Below are 13,318 nucleotides of genomic sequence, written 5' to 3' on the forward strand. Positions count from 1 at the left end.
GTCACCTGAGACAGAATGGGCCTTCAATGTTACGCTTCTGGTTCACAAAGAATAACAAAGAAAGGCTTTAAAATAACCCGCAATGAACAAACACCACGTCGCCCTTTTGTTTACTTGCAGCTGCATTTCTGAACAAAAACAGCAGAAAATCTGGCAAGCGTGAAGACAACCGTGTCCCTGACCTTAAGGAGACTATTCAACGCATCCTTCATTTCTATAGATAACACTTTCCAAGGACTCCAAGTCTCCAAACTTCCAACCTTGAATTCAAATCACACTTGAGACTGTCTGGAAATGGCACAATTAAACATCCCTGCAACACTTTAATTGAATACTAGTTATTTTAATTAAGGCAATGCTTGTAATTGAATGTTTAAAGCCAAAAGCACAGAACTTCCTTGGGAAACTATTCATTAAGACCCAAGAATAATTAGCCGCTGAAATCACGACTAAGCTATGTTTAATGGCACAGCTTCTATATACTCACGGAATCCGCATACAATAATATGCATTTATTTCCTGAAATACAGATGGAACTTCTTTCTAGATACATAGCTGTAAAAGATATCTATCGACAGGACATACATGATACATGGTATGGATCTCGCGGCAGGTTTTATATGTGCTGACGTTCTCCACATTGGTGATATGGTTGGGACACATTCTGGAGCAGCAGTCAGTTAATTCCTTAAATTCTACATGTTGCTGCTAGAGTCGAGGGATCAGCCATCTTAACTCCAACAAACTTTGAAAGCCGTTTAGTGTCCGACAAGTGCACCCTTGCACCGTTAAACAATCAAACATTGGCATAACTAACTGTATTAAGGAGATTATATGTGTTAGGTCAACCCACCCCTGTCACCGTTCCCAAAATATTACTGTTTTATAGTGTTACTATAGTATACTATTCCCCTTTGTACCAGTATGTCTTAAAGTATATTAGAGTTATTACTTTGAAAATTATAAATATGTTGACAGTTCGTTAATTTTATTGTCAATTTTCAATGTCCTTCTAGAGTCAAGTGGATGCCCTTTTTGTAATAATATAATTTCAATCTTTATGTACCATACATTTCTCGGTATAATAGTATAACACGTTCCATTTTCCCCTACAACTTGTGTTCTTCGGTGTCCCACTTTAAATGGCTTATCTGCAGTCACTCGTTTTGCTGGAAATCTCCTTTGTGTGTCCAGCCCCAAGACGTCGAAGGAGAATCCCTATGTCTGAAAAAGTCTCAATATTAATTCTGTTATATCACTTACTTGTAAAGGTCAGGCTGGGGTTGTTCACATTCGATTGTGGCTGTGAGGGAATCAATGGCTTCATCGGTGCACAATGAGGCGGTTTCTCGCACAGCAAAGTAGGTCTAGGTAAGAGGGTACACAATGTGCATGAATTATTATTTCTATGTTGGGTTATTATGAATTCTCATTTGTTATTAATTAGTAATTAGTTATTAATTCTCAAAGCACCTCATTCGCGCATGGAGCTACTCTTTTCCTTGTTTCTGCTCCACATACACAATTTGAACATTTCAGATGATACATGGGTGTTTTCAACTGGGAGCCTATAACTGGTACATGAAAAATCTGACTCTCCTGCAAACGCTTAGGTTAATTAATATATTAGAAAATATTTTTGTTAGACGGAGAAGAGTCAAACGAAAAAATATAGATAAATATAGAGATGTATATATCACATGTGCATCAGCCCATACATTTAGTGGTACTTCTGCTAGCTCTATTTAACAGAACAAAAATAAAACACCAGACTGGCTGAAATTTGTGTATTTGGATTTGCCCAAATTTTAATTTAAAAAAAAATTGGACCCCAACAAAACAAACAAAAAGTTTTCTTAGCATTTTGTTGTTTTTTCACTCACGCTGTCTCACGTCGTCTCCCTACATTCTCCGCAGACCACTTACGTGCCTCTGTCTGGAAACAGCTCCATTAACAAGGCCTCCTGAAGCACTTCCACAAAAGGGCGAGGAGGGGCTATCCCAGAGAGGCCAGAATAATGCACATGGTTTCTCTGAGAAAGAGAGACACAGAAAATCTTCTCCTCGGCGGATCCAACTGCATTATTATGGCCTCTTGGAATACTTCTGTAAAAGGGCGGAGCCACAGCATGCCATATGGAGACAGCTTCTTCTTCCTCCAATCGGGGTAGAGAGTGTGTGTGAAGATGCCGCCATTTTGTGGAAGCGCTCTGGGAGGCCTGGTTAAGAGCTGATACAAGGGAGAAACTGAGGAAGTAAGAAGATGGAAGAACAAGAGAGAAGAGAAGAAGTAAAGGTGCAAAAAAAAAGGAGAGAGGGACATAGACTAGGTCACCAGAGAAGACCGAAAGAGAGCGTGATATTATTTATAAAGCGCCGACAGATTCCGCAGCGCTGTACAAAGAAGAAAATTATACAGATAACAAGTACAATACAGCAATTGACATACAGATAGAAGAGGAATGAAGGGCCCTGTTCCCGCAGGAACGATAGAGAATGAATGAGAATGTGTGTGTGTGTGAGAGAGCGCGAGTGATGGTGAATGACATTCAATTTCACTTCTGAACGGAAAAAGCCCTCCGAATTTCGTACAAAAAAAACAGTGGAGGAAACTAAATTTATTGTATGAAAACGAATGGACCAAAAACAAAACAAAAAAGTGTCGTTTTTAGCCAATTTGCACAAGTTTACCATCAATCATGTTAACTGGGTCTCTTGTTTAAAAGCAGATACATTGCTTTTTGATATATGGATTCTATTTTTGAACAGCCCATCTTTTTTTATGATGCAGAACTATATTTAGAATCCAATGCTTCAATTTCCATCGCTGATTGGAAACACCCCGGACATTCATGCGGCTTTTTTTTTTTTTAGTCTATTTATAAAACAGTCTTGAGCTCCAAATGACTATGGTTGCCAAGCTGTATATTTAAGGTAAAATTAGTCAGGCTCCTGCCAGAGAGATTCTGAAAGCTTTGCACAAAGCAAGCAAACTACAAAGCTCATTGAACCGGCCGCACATAATAACTTAGACAAAATGGAAATTATGTGACATGAAAATCCATTACTCGGTGTGTGCTTGCTGATACAGTCGGAAACATTCTGTGGTTCTATGTAATGGGGTGATACAAAAAAAGAAACGATCAACACGGCGATTGCCTAACTGTATAAAAGGTCTTGAAGAATAATTTACCAGAACCCAAGTTACGGCAAAAAAATCTGTAAACCTAATGCCTGTTCTGAATGGCTTTCATTTGTGACCATGGGGGGTTACATTCAGAGAGTATTTGCAGGATACAATGAAAATAATTCTGGAAGAACTACCCTTAGGACCATGTATGTGTTGGGAGAGAAAACCAAAGTAATGACAAATCTGAGGATGTGGATACTTTTTTGTACTTTACGGAGAGGGTGGTAAATAAGTGGAATAGTCTGCCAGGAGAAGTGGTAGCAGTTAATACAGTAAGAGAATTTCAACACAAATGGTATAGGCTCCTGGATATCCTGAATCTGAGACAAGGACTAATTATGGTCTGAGTTTTTACATTAGGAAAAATGGGCAGGTGGGCAGACAAGATGGGCCAAATGGTTCTTTTGTCTGCCAAATTCTGTGTCCACAATACTGGAAACTGTTTTTTATGTATGATAAAATAAAAACCCAAAATAGAACAAAAAAACTTATATATTTGCATTCTTGGTGGATTGGGACTGCTGTATATTATTTATACCTATATGAAGTACACGCTACAAAATAGCAAGGACTGCATGATGATACCCTTTGCATTGGGTGTTCTTCATATGCTGTATCCCCAAATTGGTTGGGTTTCTTCTCTGGTCTCGGGAGTACACTTGTACAGAATTACATTTTGGCTAACAGATTAGATTTGGGTTCTAATCTAAGACTGTCTTAACTTTAGCCTTTCAGTTGAAGCTTGACCAAATTTCCCACACATTGCTCTGCAAGGCTCGGAAAATGATCAGGGATGGTCCAACACTAAACTCCAACATCTTGAAGGAAGCCTTTGGACAACCCTGTCCTAAACTGTGTAGAGGAAAGGTACATAACGGTACGTAAACAGCAGATTAGACAAAACATTGTCCCGGCTTCAGACGTGCTGTACTTTGCAGACTTCAGGGTTACAGGTGGTGGGATCTGACCCATAAAATTAAGTCTCTGCTGGCGTGCGTAGAAACCGAGGCATCTCAACTAAAATTTTATTATCAGAAACAAATAACCACAAAAGTTGTGTGGAGCAATAAAAACAGGAATCCGATATATAAAAACAAGCATGAAACATGAAAATTGGTGGGAGTACCCTTTAAAGCATTTATGTCTGACTAGTTTCAGGTTAAAGCATCCTTAAAACTTCCAGAAAACTCCTGAGTAAATAAAATATCCCTGTGCTGGGATTATGGTTTATGTCCTATGCAAGCATTACGAGCGTTAAGAGAACATGAATCATCTCAAACAGGGATTATTTATAATTTTGTTATACAAGCGTTTGATACCTCAGCAGGTTTCCGTTACAGCTGAACCTTTTACGCTTACTAAGGTGAATCAGCCATAAAAGAGCAAAACTAAGTAGATAAACAAAGTAGTCAAAATAGGATGTATAAAAACTACTTATAATTAACAGCTGGAGGGCCCCAGATATTTATATATTTATACACACACATATACACAAACACACACGTGTCACTTTCCACTGGCTCTTTATGTTTATTTGGATGTAAAGACCTGCTGAAAAGCAAAGTATGTTCAAGGTAACTGCTGGCTTTATGGATGAGCTTGGGAAGCACTTTGTAGTAATGACACAGCAGTGATTGAATTCTGAGTGTATTAATGAAGTAGAATAAGCATACCTTAGAGTTGGACTCTCCATCCAGGCTTGCAGTAGTAGCTGTACATATCCCATCACCACAGCTCGTGGAAAGTAAGATAAGGTCACATGGGAAGGTTTCATTGTCTCGCACTTCCACTATATCACCGACCTGCATGGATCAGGAAGAAACCATATAGATTATCCTCGTCTGCATAATACGAATACGCAAAATGCCCACTAGAATGCTAAACATTTGAACACTAAAACCCTAAGACAACACACCTCCTTTTTCTACCCCAAAGTCTTCTTTATCCTGACAACCAAGCACAAAAGCACAAAATACTATTTAGAAGCAACTACCCGAGGTTAGATTGTAAACTCATTTGAGCCGGGAACTCCTCACCTGTGGTTTCTGTATGCCGAGTTGTTATGTTATATGCTAATTGTTATGTTATATACTAATTGTTACGCCCTGTCTACCCTTTGTACAGCACTGCAGAATCTGATGGTGCTCCATAAGACAAATAATTCTAATAAATATTGGGGGTTCTGTCACATTATATTGCCATATATTGCTCTTGGCAGCACTTCAAATTCTGAATGTTTATGCTTTTTAGGGTTTACTTTTCTTGTATTTGTGTGTATATTTGTAGGCCCTGAACAGACCTTAGAGTTAAGCACCCAACGTAATAAACCAGTGCCATACTAATGGTGTTCAGAGAGGGCTTTAAATTGCTGGAGAGTCTCTGTGAGTTAAAAGACAATACAGTCCCCCCATGCAATTTGTTGGGTTAAACAGCACAGTTTGTAAAGGTTTTACACCAATGAATCAGGGAATTCTTTATTATTTGAACCACCTTTCATAAAAATAAGGATTTCTAATGAAGACAAGCATAGCAGCGTACTGCAGAATTTGGTGGTGGAAGTCATAAAAAAATATCAAAAGTGAAAAGGTTACTGTAACTGCAGAAGTCTCTAAGGAGACTATATATTGTCATTTAGAAGCCATGCATAGACGCCTCTAGGGTGACATGGCAATGAATCTGCTTTGGCACATTACGGTAATATGAAAAATCTCTATTTGGAGCTATGCTCTCAATGAGTCCACCCGTGAAGGTCACAAGAACACTTAAATGTATCCTCAATTTTAAACGAAAAGACCTATAGCGACAGGCATTCGTTCAGTGCACGGCCTTCTTCAACCAAAGGTAGCGCTAACTGGTTGGAAAGGCACAGGACATCGTGGCTGAGTTTTGCAGTTAATTTGCTGTAAGCAGAATCCTTGTTGATGTCGATGTGAATGTTCTATTGTATCTACAACTCAGTTAATGTAGAGAACCAGATTTAACACTATGGAGTCTATTAACTAAAGAGCGAGTTGACCGCAGAGTTTGCAGTTCTTAACTTTACGCTACATTATGAAGAGCCAACCCCAGTGATCTTCTGCTACAGGAAACACTCGGTTGGCCCTGTATAATGTATATTAGTTCAGCGAGATGCCTTAAAAGTCTCCTTAGACATTGAATCATGCATTATATGGGGTCCCAGCTTAGCACTTCTTGGACTTTCATAATGAATACTGAAACGAGGCAGTTAAAAACCACAACTCTTCATTTAGTGAATAAACCTCACTATACATTATGAATGGCCAACCCCAGTGAGCTTTTCCTGCCAGAACAGCTTGGATGAAACTGTATAATGTGGGAAATTTCTTCAAGCCTCCTCACCCATCGAACCATATTATGAAACTTGTTGGCATTTGTAATGAGTAGTGAAGTGACGTTGAAAACACAACTTGACTGCAAACTCTCCCTATGAGTGAGTGATCACAATTGCTAAGAGAACCCGGTAAATAGAACCACCAAGTAAAAGAACTACAATCTATGTACACAGTCTAGGTGCATCTCTTGCACACAAAAGATTATTTTTTTTTTTTTTGCGAAACAAAGCCAGTCTACCTGAACATTTTAAGATGCTGTTCAATTACGTGTATTATTATTATTATTATTATTATTATTATTATTTTATTTATATGGCCTCAACAATTTCCGCAGCACTTCTTACAGTACCTACACTGAAAGGGTAGGACGAAACTAGAATTGACAGACTAAGACAAAGCGATACATTAGGTAAAGAGAGCCCTGCTCATTTAGCAATGCGATTTATTATTAATATAAACACAAAGGAAATGTTAATCACCGTTACACATACTGTTCCCACCAATTCTTCTATAAAATACCTCAAAGTTTCCAAAAGTGTTGCAGGAGTTATGTACTGTTACTTGTGTTACCTTTATTTTTTCACACTCCTTTTTGACACATTTAGAATTTTCAATAATGTAAACAGTGCTCTTGTTGACTTCTCTGTCGGCTCGATGTCGCAGCCAGTCTTCATAACCCTGCAGTTAAAAGGCATATACGATAAATAGCATACAGACCTCGCGCATGCTAGTTGCATACATTTTCTTGTGCCAACGTTGATCAGTCACAGTACCTGCTTAATTGCGGTGACGGTGATAACAAAGAATAGAGGAAGGCCACTTGTCACTGGGCTAGTCGGAGTATCTACAATCGCCTATAATGAAAATCGGGAGGGGGGGCACAAAAACATCACTTTTAGGAAAGAAATAGCACATTGGAATAACATTAAAGGGACGGTCTCGTCTTCAAAGTAATTTTCCAATGCACTAAGCATCCACTTATTTTCTAAATTATTTATTATATTATTATTTTTGTCAGCGTATATACATCTATTTAGCGGCACTCGTTTAAACAAAACTTCCCGTAGATCTAACAATGTCCATTTTTAAATCTGTTTCCTTTGTATTATTTGGAAAGAATGAAGATGAAAGGATACCACAAAGCTTTGTAAAGTTCTGTATTTACTCTTCGACATCCTTTTATTTAACTAAAAATATATTTAAAATAAATAAATTAGTATTCTTTAGTATCAGTGTGTTTCACATGACCAAAAGCGATGTTAGTCAATTTGAACATGGTTTCTTGTTCTGATGATAAGTCCTTGGTCTTGTCTTATGTGTGGGATAGACATCAAACTGTCCCGAATCTGTTTAAATTCCCTCATTGGGTTAGCCTCCACCACTTCTGATGGGAGGCTGTTCCATTTATTTACCACTCTTTCAGCAAAGTCAAATGTCCTTACATTACATCTAAGCGTCTGATCCCCTAGCTTTAGATTATGACCTCTAACATTTTCCTCCCTTTGAAATAAACTTCCTTCCTCTACTTTGTCAATTCCCCTTATGTATTTTAGCATCACATCTCTTCTTTCACTTCTTTCATCCAAGCTATACATATTGAACTGTTGAATATCCAAACTTTACATTTATCATATTTACCATATCATATTTATTGCGAATAAAACTGTAATTTTGTAACCTGTGTTTGGCGCTGATACCTACTGTACCAATAATTGCATTATACTCCTTGGGACACAGGAACAGCCCCAGCTGGTATTTAGCTGCCTTTTACCTCCCCACTTTCCTTTATTTCTATACCCATTCCTGGCCCAGGTCTACACACGTTACATCATTTAGTATACTCAACATAAAAATGTAAGATTTCAGAAAACGAACAGATGAAAAGCGAATAAACTTACCTGAACCAGAAAAATTATAAGAAAATAAAAATTTGCTATTCTTCTGAACTGCTCAAACAAGTTCTTGGGGATAAAGTTCCACACAGTGTACTGCAAGCGGAAGAAAAAACAATTTAAATTCAGGAGTAAAGCTTAAGTTTTTGTTGATCACATACCCTGAAGGTCAACGTGTAACTTACACAGGGGAAACATTATCAAATTTCCTATGGTATGTTGGTATAGTGAGTGTGTGTTGCTGTTTGATATTAGCAAGTGTGTGTTAGTATATGGTGTTGGTGTTAGCATTTAATAGAGTGTATGTTTAAGAAGCTTTCTGAAAGACAGCAAGGCACTAATTGAGTTCATGGAGTATTATTTTCTGATTTTTGTATGGTTTGGATATAGTTTAGATATATAGGGTTTCCCCTTCATAATGCAAAATGAAGCAGAAATTAGCTGAAATGCCCCACTACAGCTTAAATAAACATATACAACAGAGTAATAAAGCTAAGAGTCAAGTGTTCAAAAAGCATTGAAAACAGACTTAAAATTTAAGCAGCTGCCTACTGTCCACACAGCTGAATTATTAACTGAAAAGGTTAAATGATGACCCCATCCAAGGTCAAGTGATCCTTTTTTTTTTTTTAAATAAATGTAAAAAATATATACATAGTGAACTCTTCTGTTATGCATAAAGCTGATGAGATTTGCAAAGTGCTAAATGTAGAGCAGTAAGCAGGAAAATTCTATACATGGCGATTGTTCCACGGTTAGTCATTCTGCCTTAGAATTCTGTAAATATATAACGTGGTATAATATTCTAAAAATGAATAAATAATTTGAAACTGAGCCTCTGACGGTATGTTACCCATCATTCAAACTCAAATGGTTTGCCGTGTGTATCCTAGAGGAACGGTGTCCAAAGGTGTCCTAATTTGTGTGGTGCAATGTTCTAGAATGGCGTGTATATCTAGAACAATATAAAAGATACTGTGGATTTCACGCATCAACCCAACCTACAAGCGAATATGCATTTTAGCGTAATGGGACGTGCATACCTTCGATGAGACAATTCTGTTATCACAGTATTTCTGCGCAATGAAGGCATCTGTTTCTGAAGTTGGCCGGTTGCCAACATACACAGTACGAGTTCCAACTCGTTTCTCTTCTCCAGGACACTGTCAAACACGACAAAACGTAATTGAATTAAGTGAGGTTATGGTAACGTTAATGCAATCCTCCATTAGAGAACACTTATGTAATATAAACGTCTATGCCAGAAGTCCATTTTACTGTATTTCCAATTATCCCAATATAGCAGGCATTATGATGACTACAGCATTACCACATTAAGAAAAAAAGAACTCTCCTAAAAATAAGTCTCTCTGCCTTTTGCAAAACTTACACCATTCTGGGAACTTGCATCTCAAATATATTAGTTCTCTTTGTCTAAAACCACAAACCAACGGTACATAGTCATATGTGTTATTAGAAAATGATGCCTAGAATAAAAATGGCATTCAGAAGAAGTTATTGCAGAAGTGACCCTACTGTAAAACCGTAGATAACTGGCATGCAAAAGATATAAAATACATAAAAATAAATCATGAGATTTGAACATGTGTATCATATTCACGTTCTCCAACTTTCCTGTACTAATGAAAAATATGGAATCATGTGCATAAGATATTTCAGTGTATATTGAATGAAAATCCAATATATAAAATCACCATAACTACCAGAAAGCAAGCTACTAAAAAAATAAAAAGTGGGTTCATTTTAGTGAAACATAAACCCGTCAATCCACTCAAGAGGTTCTTCGCTTTCACGGGAGGGTTAAGTCTTGAGCTCCAAGTTCCAGATCTTTTCAAACCCAATAAAAACATACAGCCAAATCATGAGTTAGTCAAAGCAATACAGGGTCGCATCTAGCTATGACAGCTTGAGACCAGGGCCTTCATCTTGGGGTAAAACCAGTACCGGGTTCCCTGCTCTCTCATGGGCCCCTACTTGGCTGAAAACAATATGTATCATTGGTAAAGATGGGGGCCTACAGCCCATATGGAACTATGAGAGCAGAGGATTGCTTCCATGCGGAGGTGAGAATGCGAGTGAGCAGCCGACAGGTATGTTCACCTAGTTCTCCTTTTCTGTATAATTGTCTGTCTTTTCCTCTTCTTATCTCTTTGTTCTTTATGGGGTATACACCCCATGTGGCCCATCTGGGGCAGACAGGGCCCATGAAACTAAATTCACGGATAAGTTTAGGAATAACAGCCCCTGGCACCTAGTATGGGGATGACAGAACACTTGCGCTTTTCTATTTAGGCCTGTACACTATTTCATACTGGCCATTCTTGGTCTGCTAGCAAGGATCGGGGCTAAAAAAGGAAGATATGCAGAAATAAGCTGGAAGAATAAAAAGGAAGAAGCAGAGGATGAAAAAGATAGGACAGGGGGACACCTCGGCTTCGAAAGGACATTGCTTCATAGGCGCAAAGCAAAAGACGTATTGGAGTATTCTGTGTAGGTGTTTATCCAGGGGTGCCAAGTTGCCTCGAATTGAGCAGGTTGGCCTTGCAGCTTGGCTGTAATGTGGATAAGATTCTATTTATTCGCTTTTAAGGGATATTGTAAGACACAAGAACCTTTAACATAAGCCTAAAGTTACAAAGATTTCCCTAAATAATGTTCAAAGTAACCTAATGACGCTAAATTTCAAAATTGTTGCCACCACTACTAAATATTTTGCCTATAAACACATGGGAGAACAAGATGACTGACATAAAAATGGAGGTGGATAATCTGTCAATATGTGAATAAAAAAAGAGCCTTTTAAAACACCACATTATTAATTCAAGAAAGGATATAACAATGACAGATGGGGATTGTCTAGCGATGTAAATGTTTTTTCCCCTTTGGATACTCCAGACTAAGTATGTGATGGAAACAAATTTTGCTCTGCAAAATCGTCCTCTATTAATCCATCATAAACAAAGGATGCATTTGTCAAACGGTATGTTTTAAAGTATATTTAGCTGGAGAGAAAGAAACACAATCTCCCCCTACCCACAGCAAATGAGTATAAGATCTATCGATATGATTTGAGACTCTTGGGTGCATTAGGCACTTCTTTTTAAGTGCTTAGCCAAAGTTAATAAAAAAAAAAAAAAGTATACAGTTTTGGCAAACAACATACTTCGATGTTACGGACAAGGCAATTATAATACTAAAAGCATATTTTCAAGTTAATGCCAATTAACTGTTAACCCTATTCACGAGTCCGACCCTGCTTTATAAAGTGTATTTAAATAATTTATTAAACCAGCATCTAAGTAACTTACATATTTCTTGAGTTTGAATTGTAATGTTTCTCTTTTGTAATTTACATAACAAAGGTAAATACATAATGTGGATTTGTACAAAACAAGTGTATAATTATTAGACATAATCAGACAATTATTTCGGCTCATTTTTAGTCCGTTCTTTTTCAGGAGATGAATTTCACTCCCTGCTGTGTGTGTGTGTGTGTGAAATATATAAATATTGCATACATACATACATATATATTAGTTGTTTTGCGGGACTGCCACCACCGCAAACAACTAATCCACTCCTTTGTAATCTCCCGTCTACACTACTGCAACAACCTACTTACCGGCCTGCTCCTCTCCTGACTATCCCCCCCACCTCCAATCTGTCCTCAATGCATCTGCCAGACTAATCTATCTAACCCGACGCTCTGCATCTGCCGCACCTCTCTGCGAGTCCCTCCACTGGCTCCCCATCCATGGCAGAATTAAATTCAAAATACTCACTCTATCCTACAGAGTTCTCACTAACATCGCTCCCCTCTACCTATCCTCCCTCATCAGCAAATATACTCCAGCCCGCCATCTAAGACCCAACACTGACCTGCTCCTTGCATCTTCACCTCCTCCCATGCCCGCCTACAGGACTTCTCTCGCGCAGCACCAACCCTCAGGAACTCTCTTCCTCGTGCTGTCCGACTCGCACCAACTCTACCCTCCTTCAAACGCTCGCTAAAAACTTTTCTCTTCAGGGAAGCCTACCGCTGACACAAACATCAAAACTTCTCTCTCACCCACTTACAGCCCTTATCTCACCCAACATTAACGTCATTCACTACCACACAATCCTCACCTCCTGTTTCTCACCCCTTATCCACCTAGATTGTATGTTCCTGCGGGAACAGGGCCCTCCATTCCTCTTGTATCTGTATGTCAATTGCTTGTCATTTTGTACTTGTCGTTATCTGTAACATTTTCATCTTTGTACAGTGCTGCAGAATCTGTCGGCGCTTTATAAATAAAGTATAATAATAATAATAATATATACACACACACTGAAGGATGCAACCGCTAAAACATGGTAGGCCACCATTTTTCCATGGAAGTTCAATGGCTACATCCAGCGGTTACATTACAGTCAATACATTCTGAATTCATATGATGATTACCACGGCAACAAATCTGCCACTGGGTAGTTCCCAGGGTGATCTGTAAGGGACAGCAAGCTCAATGGCTGACAGAGCATGCTACTTAAAGGTATCTGGATTGCTGGTTTCTGGTTACAACCTAAGGGGAAGAATAACTTAATGAATAGTTATTCAGAGTTAAATGAACAGGGTGTTGTCTTTTAGCCAACAAGTTAAATACTTCCAGCAGTTAAATGACTTCTTCCAAAAAGCTGCACCCTTCACAGAAACACTTAGAGAGGGAGTAGCTGGTTTATAAAAATTAAAAAAAAGACAAGAAATCCGAGGCCTGAGATATTCCCGCAGTGCTGCAGTAACATTGCAGGATGTTCTGCGATCTATAAACCGGCTACTGATTGTCACAAATAACCTGGCAATTGTAGACCAGTATGGATTTGTT

The 13,318-nt window shown here is 38.4% G+C and overlaps 1 protein-coding gene across 2 annotated transcripts in view; it reads right to left on the reverse strand.

Moving 5' to 3' along the window:
* ATP11C (ATPase phospholipid transporting 11C) overlaps positions 1-13,318 on the reverse strand; it is a 50,482-nt gene that overhangs the window by 21,526 nt on the left and 15,638 nt on the right. For both annotated transcript variants that reach the window (XM_053472660.1, XM_053472661.1), the window contains exons 2-7: positions 9,479-9,598; positions 8,442-8,531; positions 7,317-7,397; positions 7,114-7,221; positions 4,864-4,992; positions 1,264-1,367 (exon numbers count right to left, since the gene is read on the reverse strand). In XM_053472660.1, the coding sequence (XP_053328635.1) occupies positions 1,264-1,367; positions 4,864-4,992; positions 7,114-7,221; positions 7,317-7,397; positions 8,442-8,531; positions 9,479-9,598 (632 nt within the window). The remainder of the gene's footprint in view (positions 1-1,263; positions 1,368-4,863; positions 4,993-7,113; positions 7,222-7,316; positions 7,398-8,441; positions 8,532-9,478; positions 9,599-13,318) is intronic.

This window comes from Spea bombifrons, chromosome 8 (assembly GCF_027358695.1).
Source record: "Spea bombifrons isolate aSpeBom1 chromosome 8, aSpeBom1.2.pri, whole genome shotgun sequence".
Classification (NCBI taxonomy): domain Eukaryota; kingdom Metazoa; phylum Chordata; class Amphibia; order Anura; family Pelobatidae; genus Spea; species Spea bombifrons.